Source organism: Rana temporaria, chromosome 5 (assembly GCF_905171775.1).
Source record: "Rana temporaria chromosome 5, aRanTem1.1, whole genome shotgun sequence".
Lineage (NCBI taxonomy): Eukaryota > Metazoa > Chordata > Amphibia > Anura > Ranidae > Rana > Rana temporaria.
The window spans coordinates 363389168-363415386 of record NC_053493.1 but is presented as its reverse complement, the minus strand read 5'-3'; the positions used below and the strand labels follow the sequence as shown (position 1 = coordinate 363415386).

The 26219-nt window shown below is 43.5% G+C and overlaps 1 protein-coding gene across 1 annotated transcript in view; it reads right to left on the bottom strand.

Annotated features, from left to right (window-relative positions):
* Positions 1-2763: 2763 nt before the first annotated feature.
* LAPTM4B (lysosomal protein transmembrane 4 beta) overlaps positions 2764-26219 on the bottom strand; it is a 163058-nt gene continuing 139602 nt past the window's right edge. The window contains exons 6-7 of the mRNA XM_040354753.1: positions 23190-23285; positions 2764-4194 (exon numbers count right to left, since the gene is read on the bottom strand). Coding sequence (XP_040210687.1) covers positions 4120-4194; positions 23190-23285 — 171 coding nt within the window. The 3' untranslated portion in view covers positions 2764-4119. The remainder of the gene's footprint in view (positions 4195-23189; positions 23286-26219) is intronic.

Here is a 26219-nt window from a genome sequence, read left to right as displayed (position 1 = left end):
GAGTTTGAAATACTGCGCCGGCATATACCGAGTGCAGTACACTCGTGTATAGTCGAGCAGGCTCGGCTCCTCTCGCAGTCACGTCCTGGACGTACAGGACGCACAGGACGTGACCGCGAGAGGAGCTGAGCCTGCCCGACTATACACGAGTGTACTGCGCTCGATATATATGCCGGCGCAGTAGTTCAAACTCAGCGTGGGAAGCGGGGATCGAGCGGGGAGGACACCGCAGAAGGACACCGGACCCGACGAGGAGGACACCACCGAAGCCGCAGACGGATGCCGGACTCAACGAAGCCGCCGATGGACGCCGCGCAAGATACCAAAACTGTAAGTACTAAAATGTTTTTTTTTTACAGGAATGCGGGTCCACTTTTAGGGGTGCGCGCTATACACCGGAGCGCGCAATACCCCGATAAATACGGTATATCTGCTCGGCTATCTTTGTTGCTCCGGTGCCCGCCCAGGGAGACTTTTTACGCAAGCATTTCCATGCATCTGGGCCAGTGAGACCTGTCTCTATAACCCCCCTTACATGTGTCCTGAAGAAGCAAACCAGCGAAACGCATAGATGCACAGGGGCTCACGCTTTCGTGATCAGTAAATGTTATCTGGGTATTTGTGACCCTTCATTGGGGTCACTTTACACATACTGTCTGTGTTTTCGGTTAACTATGTATTTATGCCCTTTTTTAGCATTTAATATATTATGTATGTTTTTTATATGTGTTGTTTTTTCTATTTTGACATGTAAGTAAAATATGTACTTTTTAAACAAATTTTGCTGGTCCAATCTGCCTTCAAAGTCTGACCTAGTGGTTTTCTCTTTCTATTGTTCAGGGTGGATATAGTAACCTCAAATGATCACTTCTAATTCAGTAACATACACAATTTGAATATTATAAATTCCATTAAAGAGTGCCTTTAAAATGGCACTTTAGTCAGAAAATAAAGTTTTGCTAGATCATGTCATAGTGGCTCCTTCTGCAGGTATAGCTATGTAAAACATTAAAAATAAGTGCCTATACTGTTTAAAATTCAGTAATATACCGTCTCACCCTGCTCTGCACATGCTCAGTTGCTTTCTATTTTTTGACACTGTGCCAAACATCAGAGCCACTAGAGGCTGATCTGCTGAGCCTAAAGATTTACTGCTGCTCAGGGGCTCCGGGCTTCAGCACAATGGCAGCCTCCAGCAAGCAGAAACAGGAGCAATGCTGGAGGAAATTTACAGCACACAATCATTTTGGTAGCATAATTATTATGTGGAATGTATGTTCCTTGATAAAGAACATTATTTTTTATCAAGTTGTTGTGTGTAAAGTTCCACTTTAAGAGATCGTTTCTCTAAAGTGAAACATGGACAACTGGTGGGTCTCACCCTCACTGTAACTAGTACAATATAGGGCTTAGAGTTTTTTTTTTGTAAACATGATTTGTTGGAGAATAGACTAATATTCTAGCTATGAGTTCACGGGGGAATATATGTTTTCCAGTGGACGTTTTGGAGAAGGCGATGTCCAAACTGGATGCTGGCAGTGGAGCTAGGTGGGACACATGGTCATCTTTCATAGTACAAGTGGCACTCAGACACTTTGAAGGTTGTCATGGTGGTGTAAAGTTTGGGAAATTGCCTGAAAAAGTGGTCATCCATTGCAGAACCAATGGTTATAAATACTGAGAACCTTCTCAATGGAGCTTGACTAAGGGGCCACCAGAAATACTAGATTAGTGCAAATATGTGTAATAAAATATATATTTTTGCTAACTTATAATAATTTGATGTACATAAATAATATCTATAAATAAATATGAAATACATTAGTGACAGGCTTACATTTTGATGAGACCTACTGCTCAAATGGAGCGCTTGAACAGTAACAGAAATGCACAAATCCATTGCCAGTTTGATACTCTAACAACATTTACATTTTGGGGAAAAACAGCATTTTAAAATTGCCACAACTGACTTTTTTTAAAAGAAATACATATAAACTTTTAAAACAGGATTCAGGACAGTATAAAAAAAAATACTTAAGATATGCATTAGGCCTAAACACTACATTTACATCTTTTGTAATGTTCAGAAAATAGATACATATATAAGATTAAAAAGAAACACTAATTTTGGTTAAAACCAAATTGAACTTTCAGTTTAAATTGGCTAAATACATTCAAGCAGCTGTCTCCTATCATCTTGTGTGTGGAAGCAGTGGTCTCTCTGCAGACATCTTGCTAAATCAGCAAAGCTCAAGCTCCTTGCTGATTGAAAAGAGATTGCTTTCACTAAGCAGGATGTCGCGGATGTCTGCAGAGAGACCACTGCATCTACACTGAGATGGCCGGGGACAGGCTTTTCTACTCAGGAGATAGCCGGTTTCAAAGAAAATGAATTGTAAGACTTTGAACACCTTTTGCTTTAATGAACCTGGAATTTACTGATTTAAACTAAAAGTTCATTGGGGCTATAAAACCCTAGATCAGTGATGGCGAACCTTTTTACCCCAGATGCTTTGGAACTACATTTCCCATGATGCTCATGCACTCTGCGGTGTAGTTGAGCATCATGGGAAATGATGTTTCAAAACATCTGGGGTGCCAAGGTTTGCCATCACTGCCCGAGATGATACAAATACCATTGTTCTATTGGCTTCGTAAAATGAGAACAAATAGCATTATTTATAAAGACCATGTCTGATCTTCAGATTTCATCAGGCATCAGTGGCCTCAGACTGTCACGAGCATGCAAATATTAAATTACACTTTAAGTTTTAAACATTATTTATTATAACAAAAATATGGACAACACAAAAAAAAAGTCAGTGAGTAAAAGACACAACTAACAGATGTCTACATATTTCAGCCAATATTGCATTTTCAATCGAAGGGTTAAGAGTTAGTAATGCTTAGCACTTGCATTCTGCCATTCGAAATGCCTAAATATATCGACTCCAAATGCTTTGCCACACTGTGTATCAAAATAAAATTCTCATTTAAGACAATTGCGTATTCATCAATCTGACTGAATGTAGCAAAGCAACGGCAAATTGCAAGGCTGTATCCTCTTTGGAATGGATAATGTCTTAACTCCTCAAAATACATTAAGGTCAGGCATAACCCAAACAAAATATATATACCATATATATAAATGTATAATTCTTTACATATGCATTTCCCATTTACAGAGAGCGCTAAATGATAGCCTGCCCAAATTCACCCGCATTCATTCATGTTCCGTAAAAAGTCATGAATGTTTATACGAAATCATCAAAAAAAGGAACACTTTTTATTTGTACTATTATATATTAAATTGGGTTCACCTTTTTTTTTGGACATGCAAAGAGTTACTTAGGTTGATCATGCAGTCTTAATTTCACTTTGTAATGAAATTACATAGCAAATGCCATATATTCTGTAAGCTGAAAAAAAAATAAACTTTATTATTTGGACCAGAGTGTATTAGGTTTACAAAGATCAACAGCCTAAAGTCATGCAGCCTAAATATTGGTTATGGTTCTGATTTTAATATTCAATGTTCCATACCTAATATACAATGTTCTACAGCTATACATTGTCTAAATGTTGTTTATTAGAAGACTTTGTTAAAGTAATACACAAAAAGTACAGAAAGAGCAAAAGTAAAGGAATGAAGACGCTATGGATAAGCAGTCCACGCAAGTGTGCAAGTACCCTTAAAATCAGTATATACAATATCAACATGAATTCATTACATCGTTACTCTATTAAAAGCAATGGGACCAGGTAAGTGCAGATTTTAGGATAAGGAAACAGTATGTATGTTGTACAGAACACTTTGCACATAGGTTTCAAAGATGTCACATTACAAAGCCAAAGGGAAACACCATAGGGGATGCACTAAGGTTCTCTGTTCAGTCTTCCACAATGACTCCAAAATCAAAGTCATTGACATGACTAGGCTATCTTTTAGCTGTCAGCGGAACATAGTGCATTTAATTCATGGTATGCTTATTGACAAGATATTTGGTAGTGCTGCCGTTCAGTAGAATATAACCAGTGGATGAAATGTATTATTGCCCCAATGCTTCAGATATTTATAAAGCTGCTGAATCTTTCTGATGTTGGGTTTTCAGCTTTTCTTCAGGCTGACATGTAGGGTGGAGGAGGCTCCTTAGATGTTCCACTTGCACTGTCTTCATATTGAGGTAAAAGGACCTGCAAAGTAAAAAAAGGAAGAAAAAACAAGTACTTTAATGGTGAATATTTAAAAATTCAACATGACTTTGCTTTTAGTTTTCAGGGAATAAAATGTAAAATGTACTAAGAATATACTATAATCTTTTGTACAGTTTTTCTGGCATGTTCTGCTCTTGAGAATGATGCCGCGTACACAAGTTTGTTTTTCGGGTTGTAAAAAATGAAATTTTTAATGGTCTAGAAAAAACAAAGTTTTTTTTAACCCGATCGTTAAAACGGCCTTGCCTACACACGATCGTGAAAAAAAAATGCTCTAGCAAAGCGCTGTGACGTACAACGAGTACGACGGCACTATAAAGGGGAAGTTCCATTCGGATGGCGCCACCCTTTGGGCTGCTTTTGCTGATTTCGTGTTAGTAAAAGACGACTCGCGCTTTTGCTGATTTCGTGTTAGTAAAAGACGATTCGCGCTTTTCAGTCTGTTACAGCGTGATGAATGTGCTTACTCCATTATGAACGCTAGTTTTACCAGAACGAGCGCTCCCCTCTCATAACTTGCTTCTGAGCATGCGCATTTTTTTCACGTCGTTAAAGCCCCCATTTTTTACGACGTTAGAAACGACAACGTTAAAAACTTTGTGAAAAATTAGAGCATGTACGAAATTTTTAATGGACATTTTTTACATTGTGAAAAATGCTCTGGAGCCCACACACGATCGTTTTTAATGACATTAAAAAAAAACATCGTTTTTTTACAACCCGAAAAACGGTTGTGTGTACACGGCATGAGGCCTTCAAGAGCATTTAGGCTTCAATACAAAATAATAGAGATAAGGGTAAAACAAAGTTGGCATTTCACTAACTGAAATCCATGGATGACTATACTTGTGCAAGTAACACCTTCCTAGTAACATGTACACTTAAGTGTTGGAAGTGCTAATTACTGCTTGTGTCTTCCAAATTCTTACATAATTTTTGTACACAGTTCAGGATTTATTTTTTCTACAGCATGTGCATCCTATAGTGGAAGCACAGTCTTGGTTAGCATAGGCAGATCTCTCATGGCCGCTCCCTTGACAGCCTATCAATGATGAGTAGCAAGCAAGCCAATAGTGTTTGAGGAGCAGGTGGAGCTCTGTTCTTAGGTTTCACGTGCTCAGACATTCTGCTATTATTTGAGTTAGCAATACACTCTATGTAAAAATAAATAACATAACATTATATTATATTCTTATGCAAGAAGTTATCTATACCATTTGATACAGTATTTATCATGATATTTCTTCTTTGACAGGTAAAGTCACCACAATTGTGAATGCTATTAGTGCTATTTAGTGCTAAGGAACTCTAATGCCCTGTACACACGATCAGTTTTTCCGACAGGAAAACCGTGTTTTTTTTTTTCAGCAGTAAAATGGCTCAAACTTGCCTTGCATACACACGGTCACACACATCTTGTCTGAAATTCAGAACGTCAAGAACACAGTGACATACAACACATATGACGAGCTGAGATCAATAAGTGTTCAATAGGCAGTTCGGCTCTTCTGCTTGGTTCTGAGCATGCGTTTTTTTTCCGCGTCGTAATTGCATACAGACGACAAAAAGCTCACATCACACTTTTCTTGTCGGGAAAACTGATCGTGTGTACGAGGCAAAAGAGTGAAGATTTGCCATGTTTTAGGGAACATCCATAAATGTTAATTGTGCCTAAGTTGTACCCTGAAAAATATAGCCTTTGAAATTCCTCCTGAAAAATAACAGTGCATTTCCTTTTATGTGAGTGTGCCTACAGCCCCATAACTGTATAGCCTCGTACACACGCACGGTTTTCTCGGCAAGAAACAGCAAGAAAACTGCTGGCAGAGCTTTCTTGCTGAGTGAACCATGCGTGTGTACGAAGCTTTGAGGTTTCTTGTCAAGAAAACTGCGCAGAATCTCGACGAGAAAAATAGAAAACCTGCTCTCTATTTTCTCATCGTGAGATTCTCAGCAGTGTTTTCCTGCCGAGAAACCCGAGTGTGTGTATACTTTCCTCTCCATGGAAACCCGCGCATGCTCGAAATGACTGACACATGCGCAGTAGCTTCCAAGGCATAGGTAGGGTGAAGCAAGATGGTGGCGACGGCATCGAATGTGACGAGTGCATGCTCGTCATAGTCGATGACGTCACTGTGTTCGTGCCATTCAAAAGAACGGCGGTTACATAATTTAAAACATTGTATAATGTATCTACTTTAAATCAATCTATTCATTATTCTGTCATAATAATGTGACGTTACAATTTTGAGACCAATTCAATTACTGTTCAGATAATAAGATGGTATTAGTCTTATATTTGATTCAAAGTGGCCATCAAAGTATCCTACTAGCCCTTGGTCTATTAGAACGCTAGAAACACCCATGGCCTTGCTTGCACTGAGATGGAGACCTTCACACTGGGACAGAGTGTAGAACAAGGCATGGGGAAAAGATCAGCTAAATGAAGTCCACAGGCAGTACTGGGGACTATAGTACTTAGCCCTCTACCTAATCTTTTTGGACACAGCTTTCAGGCCTCGTACAGAGTTTCTCGGCAGAATTCACCGAGAAACTCGGTCAAACCCGAATTCTGCCGAGAAACTCTGTCGTCTGTACACTTTTGGCCCGATGGAGCCGCCGAGGAACTCGTCGAGAAAATAGAGAACATGTTCTCTATTTTCTCGTTGTTCTATGGGAGAAGGCGGCCCGCCGAGCTCCTCGGCGGCTTCATCCCTGAACTCGACGTGTTTGGCACGTCGAGTTCCTCGGCCGTGTGTACGGGGCCTGAGAGTTCAGTTCCTTTTTAAGAAAAGTAAAGAGAGGTGGATTTACCTCTCAGGAGCTCGGACAGTCAATGCCAAAAATGCCTAACTTGGGCACAAAGGGAAGAAGCTTCCTGCTAATACTGGGGACCCTAGACCTAAACCTTCTGAGTCTTATGTTATTTCTGGTTCTGGTAATATAGAATCCATTCAGGTTGGTTTTATTATGATGAAACAAATGTCTTTCTATTTCACTGTTAGAACTACTAATGCTTGTTTGGAATGCAGACAAACCCATTCTAATGTGGAAAGTTCAAGGAAAGACACAGCTGCAGCGGCCACATGCAAAATCTTGTTACCATTGCTGAGATTTTCCAGAAATGTTTTCCCATTATCAGTTTAAATGAAGCCTCTGATGAGCAGGTTCATCTGCTACAAGCCAACAATGCGCCGAGAAATAGATGTAGGACTTATATGGAGCATAAATCACTTCTATTACTCTGACTGAAGTCTTGAATCACATTACTTTTTTTTGGTTCTTTGCAAGTGTGCTACAAAATGTGCAAATAGGAAAACTTTATTAGCTGCTTAATTAAAAGTCCGTGTAAGAAAATTCTCCCGAGATGCTGAGTCATTAACACGCAAAGTCATCTTTGAAATAACTGCAAAATGTTGTTTTAATTGTTAGCTAAGGAAAAAAAAGTTTTAGAGAATAAAATCTTAGCATTCTGAAACTAATAACAGAGGTTATTAGCCCCTTAGTAGGGGGTACCATCATCCCTTTATACTAAACATACACAAAATAAAATAGGCTAGTTTTTTAGACATATAATAAATCATATGCATACATAAAAATAAAAGGCCAACATGGTACTTTGTTACATACATCCCTTTATCACGCCTTAATACCATAGATTATATTTTTAATATTGTACATATCAGTTGTATTGAGTCAACGTTAAAGTAGAATAGGGCAAAATAACACAAACACCAAAAAACAATCTGTAAAACAACATAGAGTGCAGCACCTAGACTTGATATAACGTAAAAAAAAATTACATTTATTAATTATGATAGTGAAAAAATTTAAGGGAGCAACACAAATATACAATATATCTCAAATAGGTAAAAACAGTCCATGCAAAAAGTCCAATGAATCAATCCGTGAATAGTATCCCCGTCTGAAATATCCACCACTTGTGAATGAGGTCAATACCACACTCACCAGATTTCCAACTGCTAATGCAGCCTACAGTGTATTTTCATCAAACATGCCCTCTCTTGTATGGACCTTCAACTCCAAATTCATGGGTTATCTTGATGGTAACAATACTGCTGAACCACATGCACCACCACCAAGTAGCAGAGAGCACTCACCGCAAGTAGACAGACATCAAAACGGCCATATATAGTGTGGTATTTTTATTTTAAAATATGGGCAAGAAGTAAAAACAAATCACAGTGCACTTACAGAAATGCCCGCCAGATCGTAGCTCTGCCCCGATGCGTTGCGTACAAACATACGTCTTTAGGTGACACTAGTATCAAATGTTTTCAATATATAACATAGGTATTCACTGTTGATGGTATTAAGCTTGACGTGTTTCATGAGTACTTCATCAGGAGAGGAAGCGGGTGTTTAATCTACAGTTATACAAATACTGTTAAGCATATCACATATTATCATCAATAATAAGACCCTTGCTATCGATAGTGATGCATATTAGGCTTAGAAATTCTGGACCAGGTTATTATGGCCTTGTATTTATTTTTACAGACCATACCTAAGCAGTGAGATACTCTCTAGGTCTTTTGCAGTTCCATCGGTCTCCTCAAACATAAAAGGCAATGAACTATATGGTTTTATCATTGGCTGGATTATTGTCCGATACTGACTGTTTTAAGAGCTCACTTACATTGGCAATGATGGTAGTTATTGATGGTAATCTGTGATATGCATAACACAATTTGTATAATAGTAGATAGGAGACCCTCTGCATCTACTGAAGAAGTACTTATGAAACATATTGAGCTCAACCCCTTTACCAAGGAACAGTGAAAGCCTATGTTATATATTGTTGAAAACACGACCTATGGTGTTATGAGGTGATATAGGGATATATATAACAAGGTGCTCTTCTGGAACTATGTCAGCCTGTTATTTTTGGTATGCTTTAATATATGTCCATCAACAAATGGATTTTAATTGATATATATATATATATATATATATATATATATATATATATATATATATATATATATATATATATATATATATATATATATATATATAGTTGACCTTTATTTAGCACTTTAAAACTCAAGTGATGGGATTTTAGCAACTTCCATTACAGATCGTTACCTGCATCTCTTTTGTTGATAATGTATGAACCCTAAAGCCTTGAAAGGTGAAAGGATCTCATGTGTGTTGGAAACATGGAATATGTTTAGTTCTGCTGTGGTACCTATGTTTCCTAAATGATGTGAGGGGGTAAAAGCTATTCCCTTCCTCCAAGCAAACCTACCCTTAATTTATCCACTGCTATATGTTCTCCAACTTGGAGACTCCCATAACTGTAAACAGAGGAGCCTTGACATAGGCACTGTGGCTTCCACGTACTGTATATTTTCAAAAGTGTGCAAAGAAGTCCTCAGTTTTTAACATGGAGGCAGACTATCTGGTAAACATGCTTGGAATTTGTTGTCTGTTTATAAAAGCTAATTGGCTAGCTACACTAGAAGAGACAAGTCAAGAGATGGGGACCTGCACATTTAATCAAAATAAGTCACACTTACAGGATCTTCAGCCAGCTGTCAGATGTGTCTCTTCATTCCTGACAATTCCCCACCTTCCCATCCTAACCTTTATGGTGATTGTAACAGCTTAATTAGCAGGATTTACAGTACAATGCCAGTATTGAAACCAGGGGTCAAGTCCTGGGGAAAAAAGTGTGGGAACTCCCACCCAAGATCCACTCTCCCACCAAAAAAGAAAAATTATACGCTCAAATGCATAATTACTAAACCGCATGTTTTGTTTTGTTTTTTCGATTCACTGTACCTTAGTAATCCTGTATGTTACTGACCGCTTCCTGTATATGGATTCATTGGGTAGTGTGCGGGTATTCCGTCACTTCCTCGATGCCGCAATGTCTCCTGGGAGCTTTTGTCATTGTTCCCAGGAAACATTGCGAAGGTCTGCCGCGAGTTATCGCGGGATTTAGAAAGAACTTTAAGCAAGTTCTTTCTAAATCCTGCGAAAAAACTCGCGGCAGACCTCCGCAATGTCTCCTGGGAACAATGACAAAAGCTCCCAGGAGACATTGCGGCATCGAGGAAGTGACAGAATACCCGCACACTACCCAGTGAATCCATATACAGGAAGCGACCAGTAACATAAAGGATTACTAAGGTTCGACTGACAGTGACTCGAGCTGGGCATCGCCGCTTAGTGAAGGATTGGCTTGGGCGGCTCAGCTGCTCTAGTCCTGCAAATGGAACTGCGTTCCTGCGGTGAAAAAAGTGCAGGAACTCTGTTTCCACGCGTTCCCGCAGGACTTGAGCCCTGATTGAAACGGCCAGGATTTTGGCCCTCAGTAGGTTATCTTATCCAATATCTGTCTTGAATTGATGGTTAGAGGGAGGTGAATCTTGCAGTCTCTGTGTCAATGGACACAGTGCCCCCCTGGGAATTGGCTTTCCATGGGGGCACTGGACAGAGAGAAGGGGCCACCTAGGAAGAGGAGGTTCAGGGTCACTCTGGGCATTTCCATTGCACACAGCAACTAAGTATAGACAGGTTTGTTATTTGTTTATTTTTCCTTTAAAATCACTTTAAATATAGATTTGAAGATTAGCCCCTAGGCCGGACACTTTATTCCACTGTACCTACTCAGGTTTATTTGAGATCAGGCACACGGAGAGTGCATTATCTTCTAAAGGGCAACCAACTCCCAGACTTACATTATCAGATGGAGCAGTAAAGCACAGCAACTTTGCAGCACTGTGGGAGACAGAGCCTGCGTATGTAATGAGAAACTTTGGATGCTCCCATCTACATGTAATTACAAATTACACATAGGAATATGCATTTGATCTCTTCTGCAATTTCTAAATAGCATATGGGAAAACGATACATGCCTTTTAAGGAATTGTGTAGAATTGTATCATATATTTGTTTAAGGAACATATTATGACAGTGTGGATATCATTTTAAGACAGCGGGGTTGATCGATCCACCTTGGGGAGGGAAAGGTATTAGTCGCTGCCTAGTATAGCCTGAAGAATGGAAATAAGGTGTTCCCGCTGTCACTAATGATGTTGTCTGCTGTCCTTGGTCAGTGTGGCGGGATCGGTAGCAGGAATCTCAGGCAGTAATTGAATCACAACTCTTGAAGTGCGGTGTGTTAATCATGGGTGATTTTTTCATAGGGAGCCAGGGCCACACAGGTCAGAGTGACTCACATGTCATAACTGCATTAGATTTCTCAACTAGTTACCAAACCTATTACTGTGCCTGACAGTCCCCTGATAATTAGACTCTGAAAGCTGGAAAGTTTACTTATTTATAGATGTCATTTTCTGACAGAGCAAAACTGCACTGAGTGTCTTAATTGTTTTCAAACATAACTTTTCATTAAATATTTAAGGAAGAACTCCACGTAACCTCAGTGTAATATCAGAAAGCCAATCTTTTCTGGAGAGACTCTTCTTGTCTCCAAGCTTTCAATAGTTAGTCACGTTCAGAATATTAATGGAGAGATGTAGATATAAAAATGTGGGAGCTTGGTATGGCAAAATCTTTTTTATAGGCAAATCCCAGCTGTCAGGAGTGCAGGGATAAATAGTTTTACAGTTCATTTTTTTAAGAAAGCAACCCCAGCCTGTGTAGAAAAGCATGTCCCCTGTCCCCTGCCAGCATGCTGCAGGGAAGAACTCTCTGTGTGGACACAGTGAACTTACTGCAGAAGCTCAACATGCCCCCTGCTGTGCCAGAGCTATAGCTCTACAATTAGCAAGAAGTGTAAGCTTTGCTGATTGCGGAGCTATTGGTCTGACTCAGTCGGGGGCGTAAAGCCTACTACACATGGGCTGAATGTCGGGCAGCATTGGCAGAAACGGGCTGACATTTTGCCCATGTGTACTGGAGTCATTCCGACAAAAGAGCTGATCAAATCAAACAAGGCTGAAGTGTTCCATATGCTGCAGCAGCCTTTTTTTATCCTAGAAGTGGAGTTCTGGCCACAATTTCACTTTTTAAATATAAATACCCCTGTAATACACAAGCTTAATGTATTCTAGTAAAGTTAGTCTGTAAACTAAGGTCCGTTTTGTTAGGTTGTTACAGCATTTAGACACTTTATAAAATAGAAATTGACTGGGGCCATCTCAAGTGTGGGCATCATGAAGCCAGACTGTATGACTTCCTGGATTTCAGCCTTGCAGATCTCGCACATGCTCAGTGCTGCACAAGCAGTGTCAGATCAGGTTTAGCACCTGGGCTGTCCAAGTCACATGATTCTTTGAGACTGGGGAGTGCACAGACTCCTGGAAAGTTACACCCACTACATTCCCAGGAGTCTGTGCGGTGTAGGTTAGGAAGCATTAAGCACCTAGGTGCAGGAAGTGGGAAGATTAACTATTCTGCCTAGCAACAACACTTTGAAGGCATCTAAAAAAAATTAAAAATTTCGTAAAGGACTAATGACATTTTTTTAAAACTACTGATGTAATGTTATCGCAGCTGGAATGCATTGGGGAAAACAATGGGTAAGCAGGATCACCTGATGGTTTATTTTGTCTTAAGGGTATATCCTCAGTGAGATATCCCCACCTGAAGTCCAACCCAATAACAGGGTTCAAAGAAGAAGTATCACTTCCTATTGAACTATATTTATTGTCCTTCAAAGGGACAAAGTCCCCTGTTCAGGCTGTTGGTTTGCCTCACTGCCACTCATCCACCCATCGATTGCTACGATCATAGGTGTGCGCAGCCTATTGCATTAGGGTGTGCACACCAAAGCTCAAACACACATGCGTGTGTAATATACCATATATGGCAGTAGGCAAGTCAGTAGGGCTTTGTCAGCAGGGCAGAGATCGGTGTCAGTCGTTTATCTTTATTTGTATTATTATTAGTTTTTATTTACAATTTTATTTGTATTCTTTTTTTTTTTAAATATTATTTTTTTTATTTATTTTTAGGAGCCCTGTTTGGGGGCTTTGGTAAAATATCAGTGGTCTAAACAGACCCCTGATGTCTAACTTTTAAGACAGAGAAAGGCACCGAGGACAGAGATTCCCCAGTCCCTTTCTCTGCAGCCAGGCAGCAGGGGGAATCTGCACAGTACAGGGTGATTAGGGTGTGCCCAGGCACACCTTACACCCTATGTGGGCACGCCGATGGCTACGATGCAGAAAAATGGGCTGCCAGCACCATGGAAACCTCTGACATAGAGCAACCTGGGCCACCAACACAGTGAAAGCAATGATGCTGTACTCAGCCCACTGCACCTGAATACCAATGACAATATGCCTTCCAGGTGGCCAGTGCCATGAACACTAATGACCCTATGTGGCCTTGGCTGCCCACACAATGGGATTGCTGAGTGGCGGATGCAGCTGAGCTGTATTGAGACAACAGATGTTGAACAGGGAAACTGGGTTAGTCATGCCATGGCAGAGGGGAGTAAGCACCCAGCTTGGGGGAGTGGTTGGTGTGAAAAACATCAAGGCATCCCATAGGGGTGCTCAATAAACAAGGGGCATTGACAACTGAGCTTTACCTGAGCTCAAAAACAGGGACACCAACAAATTGGGCTTCTGGCATGGGAGAAGCTCACAGGCAGCAATGGGAGAACTAAAGAATGGTTTTCTTGGAGAGGGAAAGAAAAGGAACATACACATGAATTTATGGACCTGTATTTACATTTTTAATGCTCATGAGAGTTCTTCTTTAACAATGTCAGTCACCTGATGTATGATTGTGTCAGTTTAATATTGTAGTATTTACCAAATGTCTGAAGAGAGAGTCGCACCCAAACTACTGGGAAAGTTTGGTCAGTGTTGTATCAAAAGCATATAAGCTGCCTACTTAAACCTGACATTTTAGCCATGAGTAAAGATGACCTTTGTTATTTTTATTTTTTTTGTTATTTCAGAATGTAAGCACCAACAAAAAAAATCTAATCAATATAAATAATATTCTGAGCAGTTACAGTATAATGTGACATAAATAGGCCAGCAGATCAGCTCTCAACTCTCCGTACACAAAGGTCTAATAATTCCAGAGTCCTCCTTCCTCACACAATAGTGTCATTGATCCTTCTCCTGAATAATGCATCTGTGCTCAGTGGAAAATACGCACAGTTTAATTTGCAGGTAAAGCATGACAAGCCAATTGATTAGATATGTTTGATTGGAGCTTTCTCACTGGAAACTTTCCTAGTGAGGTAATTTTCCTGTAAAATTAGACTTGTTTCTTCCACTCCATTTGTCATTTACAAGTACGCTCGGGGATGTAGCTTTAATCAGGTGAGCCCAAAAATGGGAACTTTAATCCCACAAGCCCCCTTTAGTATTTATTACCATACTGCACCTTGCTAGATATTGAAGTGGTATTAAACCCAAAAGCAAAAATAGAATATATTCCAGCTTACCAATCATTAAATGTGGTGGCTATATAACAAATTGAAGCCAAACTCCAGCTAACACGATATAATCAGTTACAGCTTATTTTATAAATATATAAAAGCTAATAATTGTATGCACCACAGTCAGTGCTAAATGGTTTGTCCCATCCCTGTAACTGCTAGAGAGCTTTTCTGTTGAAAAACAACTAGCTGAGAAACCCGAATGGGAAAACCGAGGATCGGCTTGGTCCCTTTTGCTCGTGTACACATGGCCGTTTTTCCCAACAGGTCTTCTCTTGGTCGAGAAAACCGGCCATGTATAGGCTCCCTAGCAGTGTTTCCCTATGGGAAAACAGCAGAGAAAAAAAAAGCTGCAATTCGCGATGAGAAAATTTAGAACATGTTCTAAATTTTCCCGTCGTGATTCTCAGCAGTTTTCTCGTTGGGAAAACTGCTGGAGAGCCTACACACGGCCGGTTTTCTTGTCCAAGAGAAAACATGACAGTTTTCCCGACGAGAAAACTGATCGTGTGTACGCGGCATAAGGATTGGTAAGCTGCAATATAATAAATGTATGCACTGGGTTTAATACTGCTTTAACCCCCCTGGCGGTATTCCCCGAGTCTGACTCGGGGTTACATTTTTGCGCTGTGATAGGTAACCCCGAGTCAGACTCTGGCTCGCCTCGCAGCATCTATAGGCAGGGTTTACTTACCTTGTCCCTGGATCCAGCGATGCCACCGCGCTGTGTGAGCGAGCGGGTGCTCGCTCGATTCACACAGTGTCTCTGTGTGCCGCCGATCTCCGTTCCCTGCGGCGTTACGACGCACGGGGGCGGAAAATGGCGCCAAATTCAAAAAGGTAAACAAACACCTTACATACAGTATACTGTAATCTTATAGATTACAGTACTGTATGTAAAAAATACACACCCCCCTTGTCCCTAGTGATCTGCCCAGTGCCCTACATGTTCTTTTATATAATAAAAACTGTTTTTTCTGCCTGCAAACTGTAGATTGTCCATAGCAACCAAAAGTGTCCCTTTATGTCAAAAATGGTTTTAAAGCAGCTAGAAAACAGCGATAATAAATTATAATCACTTGCAGAATTGTGCGATAGCGATTTGTGGGGAAATTCGTCATAAAAAAATAAAAGTAATGACAGCGAAAATTCTGCAACTGAGCACATTTCAGTGATTTTGAGTTGATTACATTATTGAATAATTTTTATTATAATTATATTATTATTTGTTAGAATTATTTATTATATTATAATTTATAATTTTGTTTTTAAAAAAATGTCATACCCGGGATGCCTACTAGACTCTTGTTTGGTCAGATTTAAGTGAGTTATTCCTAAAAATGACAGGCCTAAAGTATAAAACGCCAAATTTCCTTGCAAATAATGGTACCGCTTTCAGCACCTAAAATCGGAAATAATCATACCGCTAGGGAGGTTAAAGGAGAAGTACAGTCAAAGCTTGTTTGGCTGTACTTCTCCTGTGGTTTACAGGAGTGCTGTTTGCTCTGCACTTCTGTGACCCGTTTTCAGCAGACAGTGGGTTGAAGCCCGCTGTCGGGTGACACCACTGTAAGCTGGTCCAGGCTCAGGAAGGATCATTACCACTGAGATCCTGAGCGTGGCCGCTCCCACCCCCTCCACAGTCCAGCACTCCAGTGAGCGTGCACGCGCGCGCGCGGGGGGGAGGGGGCAGAGCAGAGAGCTGCTGACTTACAGTCAGCAAGGTCACCAAGGAAAATTACGGTAAAAGTATTTGATAACAATTTTCCGCTTTCTGGAAGGGTAGAGCAGAGTGATGACCTCATGAGTCAGCTTCCTCTTCCTACGTATCCAATCCCAGGCTGTGGTTGGTTGCTGATCCAGCAGTAATGCATATACCTGAACTCAATGGAAAAAACGTTTTCCTTGCAATGTGACATCCCCCATGCTGCAAAGGTAAACTGCTTGGTTTGCCTACAGGATGCTTTGTTTCCAAGTGATCGCAGCTTTCTGACTTTAATCCTGCATTTCCAGAGGTTGCCCGGGGCCCACTCACAAGACAGGAAATCAAAGTGCTGGCTGCCGGGAGTGGGCATAATAAGGTAGGTAGATTACCTTATGCATTATCCCTTGGGAAAATGTGCAGTTACCATAGCTTCCAACTGTCCCTGATTTTGAGGGACTGTCCTTGATTTGGAACAATGTCCCTCTGTCCCTCTTTCCTCCTTTTTTGCCCCTCATTTTGGGCTTTTCTATTGAGTTATATAAAATGCACTTTTTATCTTTCAAAAAGTTTTTCCCAGTGCTAAACCTTTCATCTAATTTCTAAATGGCTGCATTTGTAAATTCCAAAAGCCAGTATAAAGTAATATTAGTATTAAAAAAAGTACTGTAGGTGTGTCCTATGCCTACATACTTGCTAATAGGTGTCCCTCGTTCCCATCTCAAAAAGTTGGGAGGCATGCAGTTACCACTTGCAGTATTGGGGGGCATGGGGCTCACTGCAAGGGTAAAGTTTTTGATTTATGGGAATTTAGCTTTAACAACATTAAAGAAAAGTGAGGTCACCATACAAGCTGTGCTGTCTGGCGAAAATGCTTGGATCACAATAATGGCTAGCTAGAATTACAAATCTGTCGATTTCCCTTTTAAAACTGTGGAGGGTTCCATCCAATAATTGTGACTGTAGAGAGGCATTGTTTTCATAAAAGAATATGAACAGTATATCTATTCTGTGCACTAAGCGTTATCATGTACAATCTTGCTTTGTAATGATAACAGGATGTATATTTGGTAATTACATTCAAACCTCTCATTCTGACCCTATAGCTTGAATGTGCAGAATTCTAATGGAAAAGAGAGCATATGATTTAAAATATGGACTGCTTTGCTCAACGTCCCGCAGTAAAAATAATAAAACTGAAAATAACAGTGGAAGAGACATTAGACCGCGAAGTACGTAGTGTAGAAAATGAAAACAGTGATATATATATATATATATATATATATATATATTTATATATATCTATAGATCTATAGATATATACCGTATATATCTATATAAATAATGTATATATATATATATATATATATATATATATATATATATATATATATATATATATATATATATATATATATATATGTATATATATCCCAGACTTCTCCTCTTGTTAGCTTCATGTCTGACCGGTGCTCAATATCCACTGTCAGGGTCAATGACAGGCCAGGAGGAGTATAATCATTTAAGTACCAGGATTTATTTAAACATCTAAAGCCAGTGACAGTTTCCTCAATGGACAGTGATATTTAACACCTATATACCACTATAGTACCATAAAATAAACAGTGGTTAAGTGAAATGGTAGTAGTAGTCTGTAGAATTGACTTTGTATGCAGTTAAAGCAACCCTGTCAGGTTTTAAAAAAAAACTGCAAATGAAATTCTGAATCAGTGGTTATTTCCAGTTCGGGTTTCTTTTACATTGACCATGTCAGGCCTCTAAAGAATTCCTAGTGGCAGGTCCCTGTAATAGAAGCGATATTATACCCCCCTCACTGCGAGCCTGTATGTTCTATCCAGCACTGCAGCCTCTGTAAGACTCTTTGCATTACACATGTTGGGGGTGTTGGGTTCCTGTGTCCCCAACTATGCGCCTCAATTGCAGGGATCTTAACTTTGGATTCCTTTTAAATCTGGCAGCAGTGCCAGGACAAGGTCATCCAGTGATCACAAACAACAAAAAACCGCGCTGATAACCCCCCCACCCTCCAATCCTTGGCAGCAGCAAGCGTGTGAAAACACAATAGCAATAAACAAAAGGAAAAGCCGCGCCACAAAAACAATTAAATCACACACATTAGGGATGTGATGAATCCGTGGCAGTTCAGATGACACAAGTGTTCACAGTGTTCACAGGCAATAAGATACAGTCCTTGCAATGATCGATCCTATGTTCCACAACACCCAGTGACAAATATGCATACAGTGACCCTCCACCGGAATATGGAAAGCCGCTTACCAGAAGGCAAGCGGTTTGAGGCAGGTGGCTATAGCCCAGCCCAGGCCTTTATCCCTCTGATGGGTCCCAGGAAGCTCTCCGTCCCCTGAGCGTGATGTCTCAGTACCACCGTGGAGATGAAAATAAAGAAAGACAGGCGCACATAGCGTGACTCTGTAGCATACACTTTATTTTAAAAAGGGTAAAATATACTCACAAGCGAGCGTGTTTAAAACAGCATTAAAAGGTAAATTGCCGGCCGGCATACAGGAGCCCTACTCCTAGTCGTGGTGGCGTCACTGCGTGATCCTTCCCAGACGCGTTTCGTCGCGATTGGACGTTGTCAATGGGGGTCCATTGACAACGTCCAATCGCGACGAAACGCGTCTGGGAAGGATCACGCAGTGACGCCACCACGACTAGGAGTAGGGCTCCTGTATGCCGGCCGGCAATTTACCTTTTAATGCTGTTTTAAACACGCTCGCTTGTGAGTATATTTTACCCTTTTTAAAATAAAGTGTATGCTACAGAGTCACGCTATGTGCGCCTGTCTTTCTTTATTTTCATCTCCACGGTGGTACTGAGACATCACGCTCAGGGGACGGAGAGCTTCCTGGGACCCATCAGAGGGATAAAGGCCTGGGCTGGGCTATAGCCACCTGCCTCAAACCGCTTGCCTTCTGGTAAGCGGCTTTCCATATTCCGGTGGAGGGTCACTGTATGCATATTTGTCACTGGGTGTTGTGGAACATAGGATCGATCATTGCAAGGACTGTATCTTATTGCCTGTGAACACTGTGAACACTTGTGTCATCTGAACTGCCACGGATTCATCACATCCCTAATGTGTGTGATTTAATTGTTTTTGTGGCGCGGCTTTTCCTTTTGTTTAAGGTCATCCAGTGCCCAGGGCAAATATGCCAAACTGTGCCCGCCCCTTTTCCTTAGGGTTAGGGTCAGGGTACCCTAGGGTTGCCACCTGTCCAGTTTTGACCCGGACAGTCCGGGTTTGGACACATGTGCCCGGGTTTCCACCAACCGGAAACCCGGGCACACATATCAACCGTCCTGTGGCAGCCGGATCTCTGGCTCCGACCGCAACAAATATCTAGAGGGGTGCATGATCATCCCGTGCCGGCTATCAATGTTCACACACTGCCTAAACATCGGTGCGCTTTGTGTGTCTGAGCCCAGCTCAGCAAAGGGCAGCGGCGGGTGTCCTGTGATTGGCCGAGCAGGCTGTATGTCATGTGCAGGATGGATCGGACGGCGGACATGCTGGTCACATGTGGATGCAGGGCTGTCTGTGTCTGTGGATAATCGCGCCTGTCCTGCATGCTCTGTGTGTCACTGTCTCCTGAGGTCCATCTCTCATCTGCTCTGTCAGCCTCTCTCTCTCCTGCCTCTCTCTCTCTCCTGCCTCTCTCTCTCCTGCCTCTCTCTCTCTTCCTCTCTCTCTCCTGCCTCTCTCTCCTGCCTCTCTATCTTCTGCCTCTCTCTCTTTCCTGCCCCCCTCTCTCTCCCCTGCCCCACTCTCTCTCTCTCTCCTGCCTCTCCTGCCCCACCTCTCTCTCCTGCCTCTCTCTCCTGCCCCTCCCTCTCTCCTGCCCCTCTCTCTCTCCTGCCCCCTCTCTCCTGCCCCTCTCTCTCTCCTGCCCCCTCTCTTTCTCCTGACCCTCTCTCTTGCCCCCTCTCTCTCCTGCCCCCTCTCTCTCCTGTCTCCCTCTCTCTCTCTCCTGCCCCTCTCTCTCCTGCCCCCTCTCTCTCTTTCTCTCCTGCCTCTCTCCTGCCCCCTCTCTCTCCTGCCTCTCTCCTGTCCCCTCTCTCTCTCTCCCGTCTCTCTCTCCCGTCTCTCTCTCTCTCCTGCCTCTCTACTGCCACCATCTCTCTTTCTCTCCTGTCTCTCTCTCCTGCCTCTCTCTCTCCTGCCCCCCCTCTCTCTCTCTCTTGCCTCTCTCCTGCCTCCTCTCTCTCTCCCCTGCCCCCTCTCTTTCTCTCTCTCCTGCCTCGCTCTCTCCTGCCCCCTCTCTCTCTCCTGCCTCTCTCTCTTGCCTCTCTCTCTTGCCTCTCCCCTGGCCTTACCCTCTCTCTCCTGCCTCTCTCTCTTCTGCCTCTCTCTCTCCTGCCCCCTCTCTTTCTCTCTCTCTCCTGTCCCCTCTCTCTCCTGCGTTTCTCCTGCCCCCTCTCTTTCTCTCTCTCCTGTCTCTATCTCTCTCCTGTCCCCCTCTCTCTCCCTTGCCCCCCTCTCTCTCCTGCCCCCCATCTCTCTCTCCTGCCCCCTTTCTCTCCTGCCCCCTCTCTCCTGCCCCCCCTCTCTCTCCTGTCCCCCCTCTCTCTCCTTCCTCTCTCTCTCTCCTGCCCCCTCTCTCGCCTGCCTCTCTCTCCTGCCCCCTCTCTCGCCTGCCCCCTCTATCTCTCTCCTGCCCCTCTCTCTCCTGCCCCCTCTCTCTCTCATGCCCTCTCTCTCTCATGCCCTCTCTCTCTCCTGCCCCTCTCTCTCCTGCCCCTCTGTCTGTCTCTCTCTCTCCCCTGCCTCTCTCCTGCCCCCCTCTCTCTCCTGCCACCCTCTCTCTCTCCTGCCCCCCTCTCTCTCCTGCCTCTTCTCTCCTGCCCCTCTCTCTCTCCTGCCCCTTCTCTCATGCCCCTTCTCTCTCCTGCCCCCCTCTCTCTCTCCTGCACCCCTCTCTCTCTCCTGCCCCCTCTCTCTCTCCCTCTCTCTCTCCCGTCCCCCCTCTCTCTTTCCTGCACCCCTCTCTCTCTCCTGCCCCCTCTCTCTCTCCCTCTCTCTCTCCCGTCCCCCCTCTCTCTTTCCTGTCCCCCTATCTCTCTCCTGCCGTCTCTCTCTCCCGTCGCTCTCTCCTGCCCCCTCTCTCTCTTTCTCTCCTGCCTCTCTCCTGCCCCCTCTCTCTCCCGTCTCTCTCTCCTGCCTCTCTACTGCCCTTCTCTCCTGCCCCCTCTCTCTCTCCTGCCTCTCTCCTGCCTTTTCTCTCTCTCTCTCTCCTGCCCCATCTCTTTCTCTCTCTTCTGCCTCGCTCTCTCCTGCCCCCCTCTCTCTCATGCCTCTCTCTCTCGCCTCTCCCCTGCCCCCACTCTCTCTCTCTCCTGCCTCTCTCTCTCCTGCCCCTCTCTTTCTCTCTCTCCTGTCCTCTCTCTCTCTCCTGCCTTTCTCCTGTCCCCTCTCTTTCTCTCTCTCCTGTCTCTATCTCTCTCCCCTGCCTCCCTCTCTCTCCTGCCCCCATCTCTCTCTCTCCTGCCCCTCTCTGTCTCCTGCCTCTCTCCTGCCCTCTCTCTCTCTCTCTCTCTCTCTCTCTCCTGCCCCTTCTCTCTCCTTCCCCCCTCTCTCCTGTCCCCCCTCTCTCTCCTGCCCCTCTCTCTCCTGCCTCTCTCTCTCCTGCCTCTCTCTCTCCTGCCCCCTCTCTCTCCTGCCCCCCTCTATCTCTCTCCTGCCCCCTCTATCTCTCTCCTGCCCCCTCTCTCTCTCCTGCTTGGAGATTGGAGTGTAATAATACTTGGATCATCCTTGGGGGTTTCCACCATCATTCACAATTTATGAGTTTGTGCTGCATTTTTTACATTTTATTTTTTTGGGGTCTCTAAGGGGAGCACTGATATAAGGGGATTCTGATCTAATGGGTTCCTCTATGGGGGGCCCCTGTATTATGGAGGGCGTAATAATGACCCCTATATTAAGTGGGTGACACTGACCCCTGTATTACAAAGGGGGGGGGGTGATACCGACCCCTGTATTATGATGCTTGGGCTTGCCACCTGTCCGGGGTCCACCTGAATAGCTCAGGTTTTGAATCATGTGTCTGGATTTCAGTCTGCCTAAAACCCAGACACATTATTGAGACCGGACTGTGGCTTCCCAAGTAACCGAGATATACAAATCTGTTGCCACCTGTTAAAATTGGCCACACCAACTGTTTGCTGCGGCGTGCTAAGCATGTCGCATTATTTCTCTCCTCCAGGTCTTTATAGCACAAAAAAAATTGCCATGCGCCGCTAAAGTGTTCAGGTTTGGCTTGAAGAAAAGGTGGCAACACTAGGGTACCCCCATCCCTGCAGTAAACCGTTGCTCCCAGGGCAGCCACTTTCCCTGCCCACCCCTTGTTCCGACCCTGCCTGACAGGGTCACTTTAAAGAGACCCTACCATCAACCTATAAAAATGCAGGTAAAAACACAGATAAATCAAGTATTTAAATTGCTTACTTCCAGCATTTTACATTTCCATAAGTTATTTTAACGGCTTGCTGACCGTATACTGTATATATACGGCGGCAGGTGGCTCTCCTGTGCAGAACCACAAACCTGTATGTAATTCTGCATTTTTGGGTCTGGGGCGCAAGCGCACGCCACCGGCAACCTGCTCCTGCTGTAATTCGACATAGCGGGAGCCAATCAGCGTGTCTGGTGGACCCGATGTCAGCCGGGACCTACCGATTGTTCCTGAGAGAGAAAGAACAGCGGTCTGCAGATGTAAACAAGGCAGATCAAGGCAGAAGGGGAGGTAGAGCTCTGGTGTCTCTGCCCCTTCTAGAGACGTGGTACACAAATTTGCTACAAAAACATTATTAACCAATTACCAAACTCACTGTTGTGTCATTGGTGGTTACATAGACCAACACATCTGACGAATTGCGGCTGTTGATGTATCGATAACAGTTCCACACGCAGCTGATTAGGTAAGCCTGGAAAAAAACACAAAGAATTTATTGAATTAAAATTGACACACCTATAAATATTGACCATCTTAATATGATTAAATAACAGAGTTTCCAGAGCCACCATATGGTCTATATATAAGTGCATTTTTCTGTGTAAACTGTATTCTGGATTTGCCATAAGTACATAACCATAGACTGTACAGAGAATGCGTCTTTCCTTGCTGCCCTCACTGCCTCTGAAATCTTGTGAGATTTCAAACATATACGATATAACTAGTTGGGAAAGACAGAGGCAGTGTTGCCAACCTACCAGATTGAAATTTACTGACACGAAATCCAGAGTTTACTGGCACAGCCAAGTTTTTACTGGCATTTCCAAAAGTTACAAAATTACAGTTTTAAGTACAAATTTTAGTATTTAGTCTACAAATAAGTACAATATGCAATTAGACGTGATTGAAGATATTAGGTAGATATTAAGGCAAAAAAAATATTTCTTATTTTTTTTCCGATATAGTAAGTACCGTATTTATCGGCGTATACCGCACACTTTTTTGCCCTGAAAATCAGGCCAAAATCGTGGGTGTGCGGTATACGCCGATACCCGCGCCAGGTTTGAATACTGCGCCGACATATACCGAGCGCAGTACACTCGGTTATATTCGGGCAGTCTCGGCCCCTTCCGCGCTCACGTCCTGGACGTACAGGACGTCAGCGCGAGAGTTGCCGAGCCTGCCCGACAATACACGAGTGTACTGTGCTCTGTATATGTCGGCGCAGTATTCAAACTCGGCGCGGGAAACGAGCGGGGAGGACGCGAGGACGCCGCAGAAGGACGCCGGACCCAACGAAGAGGACACCCGAAGCCGCAGACGGACCCCGGACCCGACGAAGAGGACACCTGAAGCCGCAGAAGGACGCCGGACCCGACGAAGAGGACACCTGAAGCCGCAGACGGACGCCGGACCCGACAAGGCCGCCGATGGACGCGGCGCAAGACACCAAAACTGTAAGTACAAAAAAAACTTTTTTTCCACAGGATTCGGGGCTACTTTAGGGGTGCGCGGTATACGTGGGAGCGCGTTATACCGCGATAAATACGGTAAGTAGCTCAGGGGGGCAAGAAATTAGAACGGGCAGCACACACATGAAATTGACTCTCACATTGACACTGACAGCAGTGTGTAGCAGCAAAGATCCCCATCTCAAAACGTCCCCTCTGGAGTCACAGTGACAGTCTCTATACACACCAGGTGGTCCCTAAACTCCAAAGAGCATTGACAGTCCTGCTCCTGGCTTGTCTTGCTCCCGTCCTTCAGATCCGCACACGAGGCTCCGGCCACTCCACTTGGCTCCCTTGCACCATGACATCACACGACACTCTCAGGCACAATCTCCACCAGTCCCGTCCCCTGCCGACACTGACTAAACACACTGTAGAAGGCACTTGGACTGTCTCGGCCGCCTCCGGAAAAAAAAGTGACCATTTTTACTGGCTGCCAGAATACTGACGGTTGGCAACACTGGACAGAGATTGTTGACATCACATGGCCAGCATATAAGTAATTGGGGTATCAGTTCAACATTGTTCACATGCCACAGCAAAATAAGGTGTTTGGGGTCAGACTCAACACCATAAATTAACATAGACAATCTTTTTACATATTTTAATTACTTAACAAACCTGAACGAGTAATATAGATCATATCATTACAATAACAACTGTTCATGAAAGAGCAGTTTAACCGTTTGCCTACCAGCCGCCGTCATCATACAGCAGCAGGTCGGCATGATCGCGTGAACCGTCAAAGCTGTACGTCGGTCCCTTTAAGCAGGATGCGATGACTGCTGGCCACGAGCGATCGTGGGCACAAGAAGAACCACGATCTCTCATCTCCTATAGTCAGACCCATCTCCCACAGTTAGAATACACACATAGGGAACACAGTTAACCCCTTGTTAACCCCTTGATCGCCCCCCCCCCTAGTGTTAACCCCTTCCTTGCCAGTGACATTTTTACAGTAAACAATGCAATTTTATAGCACTGATCGCTGTATAAATTCCAATGGTCCCAAAAATGTGTCAAAAGTGTCCGATATGTCTGCCATAATGTCGCAGTCCCAATAAAAATCGCAGATCGCTGCCATTACTAATAAATAAAATAATAATAATAAAAATTTCATAAATCTATCCCCTATTTTGTAGACACTATGGGCTAGATTCACGTAGAATGGTGCAACTTTGTGCAGGCGTAACGTATCCTATTTACGTTACGCCTCCGCAACTTTTACAGGCAAGTGCCGTATTCTCAAAACGGCGGCGTATCGTAAATAGGCCGGCGTAAGCCCACCTAAATCAAATTGTGAAGAGGTGGGCGTGTGTTATGTAAATCAGGCTTGACCCGACGTGATTGACATTTTTCCCGAACGGCACATGCGCCGTCCGTGGAATTTCCCAGTGTGCATTGCTCCAAAGTACGCCGCAAGGACGTCATTGGTTTCGACGTGAACGTAAATGACGTCCAGCCCCATTCACGGACGACTTACGCGAACGACTTAACTTTTTCAAATTTCGCCGCGGGAACGACGGCCATACTTAACATTGGTACGCCGCACTTACGCCACCATATAGCAGTGGTAACTATATGCCGGGAAAAGCCTAACGTAAACGGCGTAACTGTACTGCGTCGGCCGGGCGTACGTTCGTGAATTCGCGTATCTAGCTGATTTACATATTTTGACGCATTAATCAGCGTACACGCCCCTAGCGGCCAGCGTTAATATGCAGTTACGATCCGACGGCGTAAGAGACTTACACCTGTCGGATCTAATAGATATCTATGCGTAACTGATTCTAAGAATCAGGCGCATAGATACGACCGGCCGGACTCAGAGATACGACGGCGTATCTGGAGATACGCCGTCGTATCTCCACTGAGAATCTGGCCCTATAACTTTT